The sequence below is a fragment of the Cordyceps javanica genome, chromosome 1 (genome assembly GCF_051103115.1).
Source record: "Cordyceps javanica chromosome 1, complete sequence".
Taxonomy (NCBI): domain Eukaryota; kingdom Fungi; phylum Ascomycota; class Sordariomycetes; order Hypocreales; family Cordycipitaceae; genus Cordyceps; species Cordyceps javanica.
Genome location: NC_139295.1, coordinates 4204739 through 4219220, shown reverse-complemented (window position 1 = coordinate 4219220; position 14482 = coordinate 4204739). Strand labels below are relative to the sequence as shown.

Genomic DNA, 14482 nt, shown 5'->3' with positions numbered 1-14482 from the left:
GAGTAGTAAGATTGTCAAACGCGACTTGACCAAAAGAAAGCCAGCCTAGGCAGGCGTGTACTAATCGTGCGCAAGAGATACGGCGAGTTGGCGGAGAGCGGTGATGGAGAGATTAACCCGTCAACTACGACGCCGGCGATTCGGATGATTCGGACAGGCGGGCGTCTGGCGATGGAGAAGAGATCGTCAAGATTCGTCGTAAGATGTTGAAGATGAAGAAGTTGTGAAGGGCAGGGTGAGGGCTGCGACTGGGGCCATTGCCGTGGGGCGGATGGGATGGGTTTTTTTTTCTGCTGCAAAAAAAATGGGCAATGTGACCGTTTTCCGGAAAAATGATGCGCCGGTAGAGGTTTGGGGATCTGATGATAAGTAATTAGTTAGTGTGTACCTTTTTGCGGGGCAGCTGGGTAAAGAGTACACGGACATGTCTGTGATGGGACGAAGCCAAAGTGCGGATGAGATTGACTGGGCTGACTCGTTTAGTACCAGTAAGTACTTAGGTTTGTCGAATTGGTGGTGCTTGAGAGGCGGCGGCACGTTTCAATCAGGCTCCGTCGTGGCAGGGAGTATCGATGGGTTGGTAAGACGGAGACGGCGTTGTCTCTGTCAAGACAAAAGCAAAGTCGTGACTTATAACGAGCTGAATCACAGGGATGGAGGGAGCAATCCGAGGCAATACTTACGAGGCAACACAGCAACAGGTTTTACACATTTCTTTTCATTGTTATCGTCGTGGCACCAAAGGCCGAGGCTGCTTTCGCTGCGATGCGCTCGCCAGACACATGGACGTTCAATTCAACATGACTTTTTTTCGCTTACAACGGTCCAGTTTTTCTTTGCGGAGTACGGAGTAAACAGCAGCACATTGCTGGCATTTATCCCTAGTCTTGCCGTTTTAAGCAAAACATGCGTGTCTCGTCGTCTCTGAGCCAATCACCGCACCATGGGGCTTCATCCCGAACCACGAGCTGAAGGCGGAGGATTGTCCATCAGCTGTAGCCTCTGTCACAATATCATTCTCCAGACAATTCCAGTAAGGATTCCACTTACAGAAAAATTCAAATAATTGTGCCTGTACGACTTGGTCAGGCCTGTGTGCCAAGACTGGCTGGCGGCAGGCTCTCTAACAGGGGCCGGGCAAGCGCGATGCCTACCATCTTGGGTAGTGTACATGATAGGTAACTAATAACTAGTAGGTAGGCAATGTTGGGACGCTTGATTAACCTTTGCGGCTCCCTATCCATCGCAGAAGCCTGGTAAGGCTGCCCTGGACAACAGCCAATAAGTGGCGCCTTCCCGGCCCGTGAGAGCAAGAATGGCCGTAGTGGAACAGCCCGGGCCGGTCGCGATGGACAGTCGCGCAGAAGGGCACTGTAAATTGCGAATGCAATTTTGCTGCTCGTCTTTGCTTCTTCGCCTCGTCACATCTCTTCTCCAGCCCTGCATGTAATTATCCTGCTGCCGCCGAGGTCCTCTCGTGGCCACCGCAATAGCCTCTTACCTACAACCTCAGACTCTATCCTCCGCATCCTCTTCGAGGCCGCCACGGGCCTTGTTTTTTTTTCTCTCCGTTCTCTACTCTTTATCCTACAAGGCTTCTCAGCATACTTTGGCACCTCGAAAATGTGTACTCACATCGTTCTCGAGTACAAGTGCAAGCACCAAATGTCGCGAGGCACTACTAAGTGTAGCCTGCTTCCGTGCAAAGGGCGCAAGGAGGAAAAGGTGGAGAGCATGGAGATTTGCTCGCGATGTGAAGACAAGAAGAAGTGGAAGTCGGCACGGTGGTGCGCAGAGGGATGTTGTGCTGAAGGGTGCTGCTGTTGCTGTTGCGTCGTCATGTAAGGCGATGGCTCGGCTTTGGTAAGTGAGGCGGCCGACGCATGTGGAAAAATGAAGTTGACTGACAGGTTTCAAAGCTGGATAATAAGACCTATGGATCATGTACCACGAACGGAACGACAGAATTTGGACAATATCTTTTTCTTTCTAGAATCTTTACCATTTCGAACCACGAGCGTTTTTTTTTAGCGACAGACGACAGCAATTGGAGCAAGTAAGTGGGTGTGTGCGTGCTTGTACACCACATGATGATACCTTTAGCCACAAACTGCATCCTTGGCTGCCTGGAACGTCATGGAATTCTACGACGCCCTTTACCGACATTCTTACTTGGAGAAAGGTCCAGGTACCAGGACGCTCCATGCAAGCACGGCAACGCCACTTGGTGGCTGGTGGTCTTATCGTGACAGCCACGGCGGGGGTGTTGAAGTCCAGTGACGGCGACGGTAGGCGGCAAGGAGGCAAGGAGGCAGCCGAGAATGCTGTTGTTGTTTGTTGTTGCTGTTGTTCATGCTGGGTATAATTTTCTTTTTTTAGACAAAAATGAATTGAAGCGATTGTTTATCAGACAAAGACGGATCGATACAGTGACGACTGTGCGTCTACCCCAGTCGTTCGTGGTTGTACTCCGTACTTCCAGGGCATCTAGTACTGAGAAGGTACCTACGCAGGGTAACTGGGTGGCAGGTCGTGTCATCAGCGGGGGGTTCCTAGCCAGGCTGTGTGGCTGGGCTCGATAAATGAAGAGAGTATCTATCGAATGAAACATTGTTATCCACTGATATTAATCAAGCTGGCTGCTTATGCCCACTTCCCCAGTCGGCCTTGGTAATGACGCATGAAGACGCACAATTCTAATACTGACTTTGCAGGCGAGCGACTTTGGCGTTGCTGAGACGTCACTAGCCCTGCAGGCGTCAGCTACTTTAGTAGTAGGCCGTAGCCTACCGCAGCCTGGTGGATTTGAGCCACGTTGGGGCGGGGAGGAGGGGGCCAGGGGGTAGTAAATTAGCGCTGTATTTTTAAGGAGGTACGGAGGTGCTGACCTGTGGCGGACATCACTAAAATGCCCCAAAACAACTCCGAATGGGCTCCTAGAACCATTCCCTCAGTGCCTGTACTCACCTCACCCAGCAGCCGCTGTTCTTTCTCCCAGGGAGGGACCTAGGTAGTGAGTCCCGGTCCCCAGGAAACCCGCTCTCCCCCCCCCCCCCCCCCCCCCCCCAAAAAATGCCCATCCCCCGCCCCCCATAACCTTCCATCTCTTCCCATGCTGCCATCCTTTGCCCCAAAAATCCCTCCAAGCTTAGCGTGTTTCCCCCCCCCCAGTTCGGCCCCATCCTCCTCGCTAGGCCTCCGCCATGCCGCTCAACGCAAACTACAGGTACCTTGGCCCATTCATTACTGCCCGTCTGAGCCTTCCGGCCAACGCCAGCCAAGCCATGCCACGAGGGCGCTTCTCTCCTCGCCTTCGCCCTGCGCTTCCATCCCGTCGCCTTCTTCTTGCCTTGTTCCTCCAGGCTCCTTGACTCTCCATGGTCTGACACCCCGGCTGCTCGTGTCTCTCCTTGTGTGCCCACCCTTCCTTCGCGAACCGCAGTCGCAACCCCATCATCATGGCCATGGCCAAAAAGGCCCGTCAAAGAATCAGCTATGGTAAGCCTGCCCGCACTCCGCAGCCACGTCTCGTGCTCTCCGCACCCAACAGAGTGAAGCACGTCTTGCCTTCTGCCCGGGCTTCGGGCTGGCATCCTGCCCGTACCTGTCTTCCCGCGTTGAGCTCAGCGTCGCTAACCAGCTCTGCCACAGTTCTGGAAAATGGCAAGTCTTCGGCCGGCGGACACCGGCTCGGCGTAAACGGCCTGGCTGTAGACTCCAGTAATGGCATCCTGTATGCACACGACCCTCGACACCGTCTCAAACCGGAACATGTCCTTCTGACCTTGATTACAGCTACTCCGGTGGTCGGGATGGTATCGTCTGCGCCTGGAACCTCGACCTGTCGACCGAACCCTCCAAAACGACCACCTCCACGTTTCGCGCCCAGACCCAGGCGCACATGCACTGGATCAACGATATTGCTCTAGCACAGAACAACACGGCCGTGGTCTCTGGGTCATCTGATCTTACGGTTAAAGTCTGGCGTCCCCATTCGGAAGAGAGCACCGTCGCTCACACAATTGGCGACCATGCCGACTACGTCAAGTGCGTCGTAGCCTCTGCCACCGACACCACCTCCAATACCATTGTTGCGGCCGGACTAGATCGCAAGATTTGCTGGTGGGATCTCAACGGCAAGGGCAAGTCCTTGGAAATCGACGTCAAGGGCGAGGAAATTCCAGAAAAAGGCTCCGTCTATTCCCTTGCCCTCGGCCGCAGCGTCGTTGCCAGTGGCGGGCCCGAAAAGACAATTCGTCTGCATGACCCGCGCTCAGGGGCCGAAGTTTCCAAGCTCATGGGACATCTCGGCAACATTCGATCCCTTCTCATCGACGACGCCGACGACACCATCCTCAGCGCTAGCGCAGACAAGACCGTCAAGCTCTGGAGCGTCCGCGGTGGACGTTGCATGTACACTTTCACCATGCACGACGAGAGTGTCTGGTCACTCTTTTCCAACGACCCACGTCTCGGCATATTTTACAGCTCCGACCGCAACGGTATGGTTGCCAAGACGGACATTCGTGGCAGCTTTGACGAGGTCGACAATGGGTTGAGCTTGGCACTCGCCCAAGAGCACATTGGCGTCTCCAAGATTGTGGCCTCGCATGGACATATATGGACTGCCACCAACAGGTCGTCCATCAATCGCTGGAGCGATTTCGACTTGGACCAAGAGCTGGACTTGCCACGGGACCACCGACACCGACGATCCGTTTCGGCCATTTCCGGCAAGTCTCATCAGACGTCACCTCCCAACACCAACGGCACCAGAAAGGGCGTCAACCCGCAATCTATTCTTAAGTTGTCCACCATGGGCATGTTTCTGCCCCGGTCAAATACTGACGGAGAGACCGTCAACGATGGTCCTTCCCGACGACCATCGATCGTCCCGACGGCTGAGCCTGAGCCAGAGATTAAGACTATCTTCAATGCACCACAAGAGACCATTGAGGGCCAATTGGGTCTTTTGAAGCACAAGCTTCTCAATGATAGGAAGCGAGTGCTGACTTTAGACACCGCTGGCGACGTGCTTCTATGGGATCTGATACAGGTATGTTTATATAGTCGTGTCTGCCGGTCAATTTTAGCTAACTGTGTCAGTGCAAACCTGTCCAAAGCTTTGGCAAGCAGCATCTAGAAGATGTCGCCGACTTGCTCAACACAAGAGCCGCCGTTGCGCCATGGTGCTCTGTAGACTTGAGCTCCGGTAATTTGACTGTGATTCTGGAGCCGTACAATTGTTTCGACGCTGAAGTCTACGCCGATGAGCTAGATCTGGAAGACAAGATCGAATTCCGGGAAGACCAAAGAATCAGTCTTGGACGATGGATCCTGCGCTACCTGTTTGCCAACCTCATTGACGAAGAAATTAAGCGGGATGAGGCGTACCGCCACAAAATCAACGAAGAAGTGGAAAAGAAGATCGCCGCAGCCGCCTCGAGCACACCAGCCATTACCCCCGGGACATTGAGTCTTGGTTTGACGGACAGCACGGCCACCCCCCGGGCCGATGGCCTACAGCCTGCCTTCACACCCGGCATTGGCATAGCTGGCACGCCTGCTGTAGCTGTTGAATCGAGCAGCGCCTCACAGACTGGCCGCCCATCTGCGGACAAAGGCGATTACTTTACCGCCGGCATTGCCCCTGTTGATAATCCCACTACCATCAGAACCCCAGCCCCAGACACCGCCGAGGGTAAAACGTCGACGGACAATACAGACAAGCCGAAAGAGAAGGAAAAGCCGGCAGATGGTGCCAAGTCACCCAGCACGCCTTTTGGCAAAAAGTTTCGCATGTCTTTTAGCTCCAAGAAGCTCGGACGTTCGGCTTCGCAGGCCCTTCAGGAGAAGCCTGTTGTCGTGGACGAAAAGGCGGTCGAGTCAGAATCGTCTTCAAACCACGAAAAGGAAGTCGACGATAGCTTCTATGGCGTCATCCAAAAGATACGCCATGAATACGAAAAGCAGCTCACCGAATCACCAGACAAACCAGTAGAAACGCGGGTCACGCCCAGTCTACCCGCCGATACGCCGGTACTGAAACTACCACCTGGGACCAAGGTCATTATACAGGAGGAGACATCAGGCGGAAGCTCCAACGTGTACCAGGGCACTGTCGAGAGTGTCGGCCGCGACGCTGATATCATTGAGCAAAAGGCACCCATGTGGCTCGGTGACCTTCTCCTGCAGAACCAGGTACCCTTCAAGGAGCCCATCAAGATCTCCTTTGTGCTCCACCCGCTTGACGGCCTGCCGGCTGTCGCAACCGATGGCAGCAGCCGTCTCAATGCCAACCGGATGCTTCGTGTCAAGAAGATACTGGGCTACGTGGCCGAGCGCATAGAGCCGCCGCCCGGCCCCGACGACGAGGCGGATGCGCAGATGGACCCAGAAGAGTACTTGGAGCTGTACTGTAACGAGCAGCTACTGGAAGCGACGCTGACCTTGGCCACGCTGCGCACTCACATCTGGAAAGGCGGCAACGATATTGTCCTCTTTTACAAGACCAATGGACGCAAGACGCTGAGACCGATGCCGGCCCCAGAGCCCGAGCCACAGCCCGAGCAGCAGCAACAGCAGCAGCAGCAGCCGGAGGAGCCGCTCGCGAGCCCTTCGCTGACCGCCGCGGCATAAAAAGCCGCATCAGTTTTTCATTCATCATCTTTTGGATTTGCGCGTAATTGCTTGCTTCGAGTCATGGATACCCCGCAGGCTCAATGTACCACTCCATTACAGCCCGATCGTGCTGTTGATTTGTTTTGATAACTTGTCGTCATATTCCGTTTAATTAGCGTGCTTGTCGAATAATATGAGGATGCTATTTTCCACTTGTTGTATTTCCATTCTATGTACACTGGCGTTTTTCACTCTCTGTCTCTCTCTCTTGAGTTTTGGTAAATACAGCTTTCTATCATGCAAAGCCCTCGTATCGTACACGCGCGCGCACACGTCCATCCAGCCTTTTTATTTCTTTATCCTTCTCTCTGTTTTCATGACGGCATACCCATCGTATTCACCACCCACTGATAGCTGCCCAGAAAGATGGCGCCGCCGATGGAGATCCACGTCACCCTGGGGACGACGCCGGCGAAGAAGGGCCGCAGGCCTTCCTCGCGCGCCATGCGGCCAAAGACGGCCGCGACCGAGACCTTTTCGGGCGAGAGCATGACGCGCGTCTTGAGCACGTCGAGGGGCGTGGTGGCCGCGGCGGCCACGGCGCCGGCCGCGCTCCCAAACAGGGCGCTCTCGGCGGCGCTGACTTCCATCCTCGTCCCGTCGCCGCCGTCGCCGCCGCCGCTTCGCCGTCGTCGCAGCCGCCACGCCTTCATGCCCTCCCACAGCGGAAACTGAATCACCGTAAACGGCACCTCGCGGAAGACGGTGATGCCCCACCCGCGGTACAGCGCGCGCCGCAGGGCCGGCAGCCCGCCCGACGCCGACGACGCGAGGATGGCGCGCAGCGCCCGGGCCGAGGAGCCCCCGTGCTGACCGGCCTGGGCGCGCTGCTTGACGACCTCTGTGGGGACGCGCACCGCGCAGGCGGCGACCTCGCCGCAGCTGGCGGCCGCCATGTGGGTGAGGGTGTCGCCGGTGCCGGAGCCGGTGCCACCACCACCGGCGCCGGTCAGGTTTCGGAGTCGGGGTGCCAGAAACTGCTTCGTAGACTCGTAGGTGCAGAAGAAAAAGGCGGCGCCGGGCGCGGATCCGACCACGGCGGACCCGATGCCCCGGTAGATGCCGGCGAAGCCGCCGGACGCGAAGAATCCGGCCGACGACTGCAGCCGCGTCTTGAGCGTGTCGAGCGGGAAGAGGGAGAGGTCGACGGTGGTGCCGGCGACGGCGCCGGCGAGGAGAGCGGTGCGAAAGGGCGTGCCGGCGGTGCCGGCGGCGGCCGTCGTGGGTTGTTGGTCGTCATTCATCGTTTTTTTTCGTTGAGGGGCTTGTGGTCGCGTGACGACTGGACGAGAGCGTTGAGAGGAAGGAGGAGGAGGAGGAGGAACAAGTAAAAGAGGCCGATGGAGGGTTGAAAAGGCCCAATGGGGCCGGATCTATAAAGAGGCGTCGCTTTCTGATTGAGAGAGCCGAGATCTTCTCACTTTTTTCTCTTCTCTTTATTGTAGCATCGTGGGCTGGTAGTAGCAGAGAGTTGGTTTGTCGTTGGGAAAGACGGGAATCCTGGAGGGCGCTTATCGATACGGCCGCTTGCTCGCGGCTGCGACCGGCCGAACAACGGAGCAACACCTCGGTAACCGGGCTACCCTATATATGATTTTCTATGTTGCTGAGAACGTCCCATGGTGTAGTTAGATGGCAATTGACTCGATGATGCTGGTTTTTCATGTCGAAATGCTCAATTGATCCGGATTTCATCCATTGGAGGCACGCACCGAAGTGGACCATAATGGCAATATGGTGCCATGCATGTGGTGGTGATGCGTCATTGCCGTGGGCTTATGGGTTACCATGACAGATGCCCCCTTCTCATTTCAATGTCGTAAAATGAAAGAAAAAGGGTAAAAATACGAATCATGCTCATCCCAATTGAATACGAATAGCAGCATAAAATGACATCAATCAATACCGATTAATCAAAGAGTAAATTACATGGCCCCTTTTCCCCTTTCATTGACTACTCGTCCCGCTCTTCTTTTGCTCCTCGGCCATCTTCTTGGTCCGCTCCTGAAGCTGCTGGACCGACTCGGCCGCGGCGCCGTGGCCCTTGTCCGCCTTGACGGCCTCCTCGCTGTCCGAGGCCAGCTCGCGCTTCCACTGCGGGGCGCCGTCCTTGTGCTTGCGGAGAGAGTCGAGCTTGTGCTTGTCCACGTCGTCGTCTGTGTCTGACTGGGTTAGTTTTCTTTTCCCTCTTCTTCTTCTTTACATGCACAGTGACGAAAGGGTTGCGAGGAGCCGAAAAAAAAAAGAAGAAAAATAAAGAAAGGGCCCTGTTACGCACTGGAGCTGGATTCCTTGTGGGAGAGCACGCGCGAAGAGGAAAACGACACGCGCGTCGCTGGCAGGGCGGCGCGGCCGGCGCCGACGATGCGGGGAAGGATGGTCTTGGAGGCAAGCATGGCTTCGTTCTTTTTTTCTTCTAATATTCTTTGCTCGCTTTGCTGCGTCTGCTGTGAAAACCGTCAGTAGAGGTACTTTGCTTGTTTCGAGCCAATGCTCGCGCAGTTTGTTCATACGTTGTCGATCTTGATGACTGAGGTCGGGAAATTGGGGGCAAGATGGAATTTCTTGTAGGATGTTTGAAGAAAAGCTGCTATGCGAACAATGATGTGTAGAGAGGGAAAAAGGACAGAGAGAAGAGAGAGGAAATAAACACAAGGCCCATAAATTAAATAGCAATGTATCCAATTGCCAGATCCTCATTTGCACGCAATCAACGGTTCTCGATCATGGCCGGCAGGTCTTGTGACGTCAGCATGACAGCAACATCGGAAAACGTTCCCCCTCCGTTGAGCCAAGACGATGGCGACAACTTGATAGATGCAACAAAACCAAGACATGATCAATGGAAAGAGGGTTTGCTCAATTGCTTCGTAATTGCTGCAGAGAAAAAAAAGAAAGTCGTAATAGGGCAATGCTGAAATGAGTGATGATGATCTGTGTGGTGGCCTGCACCAGCAACAAAGCTTCATCTCACCCCAGTCGTGCCAGTACATTGCCTACTTTTATCATTTCAAGAGTACGTCGATAGCAGCCATTCACATTTCACAAGCATCAAGACGCCAAAGTAAAGAGTAGAAAAAGTCATGTATTCATCTGCAGGCTCTCAAGCCGCGGTATCAACCAGCGCCGTATCCAAAATATGTGCACTTCAAATTGCAACACCATGGAACTCAATGGTCCCGACAACAAGCCCGGTAATGTAGAACCTCCCTGCCCAAATCATTCATAAAACCTCGCAGATGCTCCCAGAGTAGATAATCAAGACAAAAAAAGTAACACAAGCTAGCCCCAAACCCAGGGACGTTGTAAGAAAGCAAAGATCAAACCCAGGCCAGAAATCCTTCAACCCGCGAGATGCCAGAAAACCAGAAAAAGACTCGCCCTAGCCCGCTCGCGGCAGGTAGTACTAAATAATAAGGTAATAAAATGTGGTCCAGAACCGAAAATGAACAATGGACAGAATTCTCAAGTTGCTCGCCGTCATTTGTACAACAAGAAATCAGAGAATGGGACAGGAGCGCCACATTCCCAAAGCATATCGTCGCACAACAAGAAGCAGCCGAAATACGGCAACGCAGAAAAACAACACCAAAGTCAGCAGGCTTCTTTTTGGGAAGCTTGCTTCGGCTTGTCCACACCGGCGCGCAAGCGGATATGCTGCGCGCCCCATGACATCAGCCAACCCAAGAAACAATTGCCCATGATAAACACCATGAAGAATAGAATGACCCGGTCGTATCCCCCGCCATAAAAACACACCACCTTTCTAAAAAGTCTTTTTTGGAAATTTGATGCCGTGAGGCCTCATCCCCGTAATGAGACCACACATGTCTTTTTTTTTTGTGATGTCAATTATCACGCGCCATGCGCGGACAAGCGAATGCACTCAAACGCAAAGACATCGCTTCGGAACCCAAATGCAAGCCGTTGTGTATGCAAAAGAAAAAAAAAACAAGAAACAAAAACAGTAGTCTTCCGTGTCAAACGCCCGTATATGACTTGAGTCGCCTGATTCTAGGCAGACAAAATGAAAATGGGAATAAAACAAACCCAAAGCAAATGTGGTATCGATCCATTTTATCGTTGAAACGCGCCGGTATATCCTCGAATAAATCTTTGTGTATAGAAACACTGAAAGGGGGTATGTCGATTATGATTGCTTGTACAGTGCGAGCCAGCAGTCGAGCGGCGTACGAGGCCTCGCAGTCCTCGTCGCGGGGGGAATACTTGCTCGGGCAAGAGAGGAGTCCAGCCATGAAAAACGACACCAAAGAACTGGGTTCATTTCGCTCATTTCCATTATGCCCACCAGGAGATGAACAGCGCCTAAAATCAGGGATGCGTTCGGTGGAAAGTGGGGCCGCAGCAGGGCGGCCGCCAGTTCACGCCGGCGCACAACAGCTCGTCAAGAGCGCAAGCGCGGCGGGAGGCGGCGGCAGCTTACCAGCGGCGCATAGGGTGCTGGGGCATCCTGATGGGAGAAACGGAAGGGGGAGCGGACGGGGGAGGGCTGGACATGGTGACGCCAGTGATGGGGTTGATGATGGGGATGGCGTTGCGGCCCCTGGCAGATGGCTGGTGGAGTTTGAAGGTCGGCTGGCTCTGGAGGGCAGGAGGAACAAAGGAGGGCGAAGAAGAGTTGAGAGAGAACCCCGGGGTGATGGACTGAGGCTGCTGGGTGGGTGACGACTCGGGAGAGTTGCTGGCAAGCGAAGAGCGCTCCGAAGAAGAAATGGAGACGAGCTGGGACTTGTCAGAGAGGGCCGGAGAGGATGCGCCGGACGAGCGGTCGCTACTCACGTCAGTCTCGGTCAGGAGACCAGGGCAGAATTCCATGTCGTCTTCGAGGTCGAAGGAGCGGACAGCCTCAAACTTGGTGCGGAAAGCGGAGAGGGCGGCCGACTCGTTCATGTCCTTGATGCCACGGACGCCACGGAACTGACGCTGAGAGTTTTGAGAGACGGAGAGACGGGCAGTCCTGCGATTGCGGCCACCGTGGTGGTTGTGGGTGACGGGGCCGGGCTGCGCCGGCATGGCGCCGTATGGGTAGTAGGAAGCCATTGTATTGTGATGTTGAGGGCGTGGTGTGCGGTGCGCAGTGTGCGATGTGCGATGTGCGATGTGCGGCGTAAGAATCGGGAGCGGCGAGAGCAAATTGTTTGGATTCGTGAGGGGAGACTTGGGTTGAGAGCAACGTTGATGAGCTTCTATGTCATGTAGGAATGCGACAAGCGATGGAGCTATATAGCAAAAGGAAGTGTACAGAGAGGGGGATGCAGAATGAAGAGGTGAAGATGGAAGATGGGGGGGAAGATGGAGTTGTGCAAGAGGAGGAGGGAAGAAGAAAAGAAAGGTCGGACAGTGGTGGGTGGGTGTGGGATGGGGGAGATGGTTTCGGCTTGGGTGGTGACCTTGGCCTTTTGGGTGGGCGAAGAAAAGGTGGGTGAGGAAGGAAAAAGGTGGGCGGGGGAGAGGCGAGAGGTAGGCGAGTTGGCCAGTGATAGGATGCGAGGAGGAGAAAAAGGTGGGTGTTGGAGATGGAGGTATGCACTGACGAGAAATGCGGTGGGCAGACAAGCAGACAGGCAGGCAGGCACAGGCAGGTTGACAGACAAGATTAGGTACTTACTGGTAGCAGACAAGCATGGCTCAACAGGCGGGACGAATGGGTGGGTTGTGGTGAGGGTAGAGGCCACCAAGTGCGCTAAAAGGGTGGGATTACAGGGAGGCGGTGACCTGACGCAGAGGGCTGGAGCACTGAGAGGGACGCTGAAGGTGAGTGCTGGGAGGCTGCCTACTAACCTGTCGACGGGCCTATCAGTACCTGGCAGGCCCCTCCGAGAGAGGCTGTCCAGAACCAGCACGGCAGTGCCGGGGTCGGGGGATGGAGGGTGGCACGGTGAGTGGGACCAGGAGGCGAGCGACGAATGGAAACACAACCGACCGCATCCACCGTGTTCGCCACTAGCCGGGTATTGGACAATGTCGGGGCCGGTCTAAGCTGCAAACATGCTAGCGGGATTGTGGTATGACAGGGTGGGGTCCCCCAACGCTACGGTGTGAGATGTGGCAACTGCACTGTAGGCTGTTTTCTCTCTGGCGCCGCCGCTCTGGCTTTCTGGCAGGCTGACTGCTGCGCCGTTGTTGACCAAAGCAGCGTGTCGAGCGTGGCCTAGCGGGTGCGTAAGCCTGCAACCCTTGCTACCCTTGCAACGCTTGCTGTGCCCGGCTGGCCAGTCAAAGGGCCGGGTCAGGTAGACTGGAAACCCCACCAGTGCGCCGATGCGGTGCTGCATGCACGGGAGAGACAGAGGAAGCTCACAAGGGCAACAAGGGGTGGTGACTGTGGTGAGGCAGGCAGATTGGAAGGTACCTACCTAGAACCCAGGCAGGCTACTTAGAGACAGTGCCGGCACAGTGCATTCGGACAAACTCCTTCCCCAACCAAGCTGGCACTGCGCAAGGCAGCGCAGGCACGCAGGCAGGCTCTCGGCGGCGGCGGCGAGCTGCAGGTCAGGCGCTTGCAGGGGGTTATTTTTTATGCCGTAAAGGTGGCTGGGCGATTGATGCAGGAGGAGAGAGATGGCGGAAGAAAGCTCAGAGTTGACGTTCAGGAGAAAATGTGCAGAACAAAACATGTCAGGCCTTTGACCAGACTGTTCATGCGACCAAAAAAAAGAAAAAAGACAGAGCAGAAGACGAGGCCAAATACGGACGTATGTAAACATACTACCGTTCCTGTTGGGTACTAACAATAAACATGACCTCGGGAGACGCCTCCGCTCCGTCAAAGACTCAGACGTCAGACCACGCACCACAAACGATGAGACGGGTGCACCAGCAAGAACGTGAATACTCGGCACTGAGTAGAGGGTACTTGGGCACGCACAGTGAGGTGAATGAGCGAGTTGCTCCACAGGCCATGGAATGTACTTACCTCCCATTCCTAATCTGTACGCTCTTGATTTACTATTAAAAAACAAGAAACAGAAAAAGCGGCCAGTCACTTGACCGCTCTCCTGTTTGCTGGGGCTCGGATGCCCCACACGAACTGCGTCAGTTTGTACTCGGTATCTGCCAGTAAGTACAGCGTGAATTCGTCAGTTACCTGCTGAACTTCCCTGACCAATCGCGACAGCTTTTTGACGCCGGCTGGCAAAACTGGCTTCCAGTGCGCATTCGCAACCTTGATAGCTGCAAGGCGCGAGTCGGGCCACTGTGTTTGGGGATTACCACCACCACCACCACCACCATCACCACCAGTAGGATTTTTTTTTTCATGACCAGAGAATGGATCCTTACTGAGTACGTGTAATAGCCGCTTGATTGATTGATTATTTTTATATTCGGCTGCTGGGCCCTGCTCTGCTTGACCTGTCCCCGCCTGTATGATCCCCAAGAGACCCGCCGGGCCTGCCTGCCTGCCTGATGCCTGCCAGCCAGTAACCAACTTCCAGTACCAGTTGAGCAGTACGGGCGGGGTAGCTTACCAGCCAGTAGGCTGCACATTGCAGCAAGCACGGCGCCAATGCCGTTGCCGATTTTTCTTTTAATTATAAAAATAAATATTTTTTTCGCCTCTACTTTATTCAGCATGCCAGGCACAGCCAAAAAGCCGCCACGGATACTTTGTGCTTGGCTTGCCCTGCACTGATCCCTGCCTAGACGGGGCGGCGCCCTCGCCCACGCCCACGCCCACGTTGCCCTGGCGGGGGTGCTTCATAAATAGGCACTCGATACTAATAGTAAAGAGATAAACCCTGATAGCGCCGGCGGTGGCGAAACTCTGGCTTGACAGCCA

General features: G+C 54.8%; 4 protein-coding genes across 4 annotated transcripts; 1 reads left to right on the top strand and 3 right to left on the bottom strand.

The window, feature by feature from the left end:
* Nucleotides 1-3458: 3458 nt before the first annotated feature.
* Nucleotides 3459-6639, top strand: V2A60_001261 (WD repeat WDR48 family protein; the record flags this gene model as incomplete). The annotated part of the gene is made up of 4 exons (XM_083252622.1): nt 3459-3498; nt 3652-3733; nt 3796-5056; nt 5107-6639. The coding sequence occupies 4 exons, from the start codon at nt 3459-3461 to the stop codon at nt 6637-6639; spliced, it is 2916 nt and encodes a 971-aa protein (XP_083108748.1).
* Nucleotides 6640-6995: 356 nt separating this feature from the next.
* On the bottom strand, nt 6996-7925 carry V2A60_001260 (mitochondrial carrier domain-containing protein; the record flags this gene model as incomplete). The annotated part of the gene is made up of 1 exon (XM_083252621.1): nt 6996-7925. One exon carries the CDS (start codon nt 7923-7925, stop codon nt 6996-6998), a length of 930 nt encoding a protein of 309 aa, XP_083108747.1.
* Nucleotides 7926-8628: 703 nt separating this feature from the next.
* V2A60_001259 (uncharacterized protein) lies at nt 8629-9077 on the bottom strand (the record flags this gene model as incomplete). The annotated part of the gene is made up of 2 exons (XM_083252620.1): nt 8629-8837; nt 8960-9077. 2 exons carry the CDS (start codon nt 9075-9077, stop codon nt 8629-8631), a joined length of 327 nt encoding a protein of 108 aa, XP_083108746.1.
* A 2044-nt stretch (nt 9078-11121) lies between these two features.
* On the bottom strand, nt 11122-11742 carry V2A60_001258 (DUF4452 domain-containing protein; the record flags this gene model as incomplete). Its single annotated transcript, XM_083252619.1, has 1 exon — nt 11122-11742. One exon carries the CDS (start codon nt 11740-11742, stop codon nt 11122-11124), a length of 621 nt encoding a protein of 206 aa, XP_083108745.1.
* Nucleotides 11743-14482: the final 2740 nt, after the last annotated feature.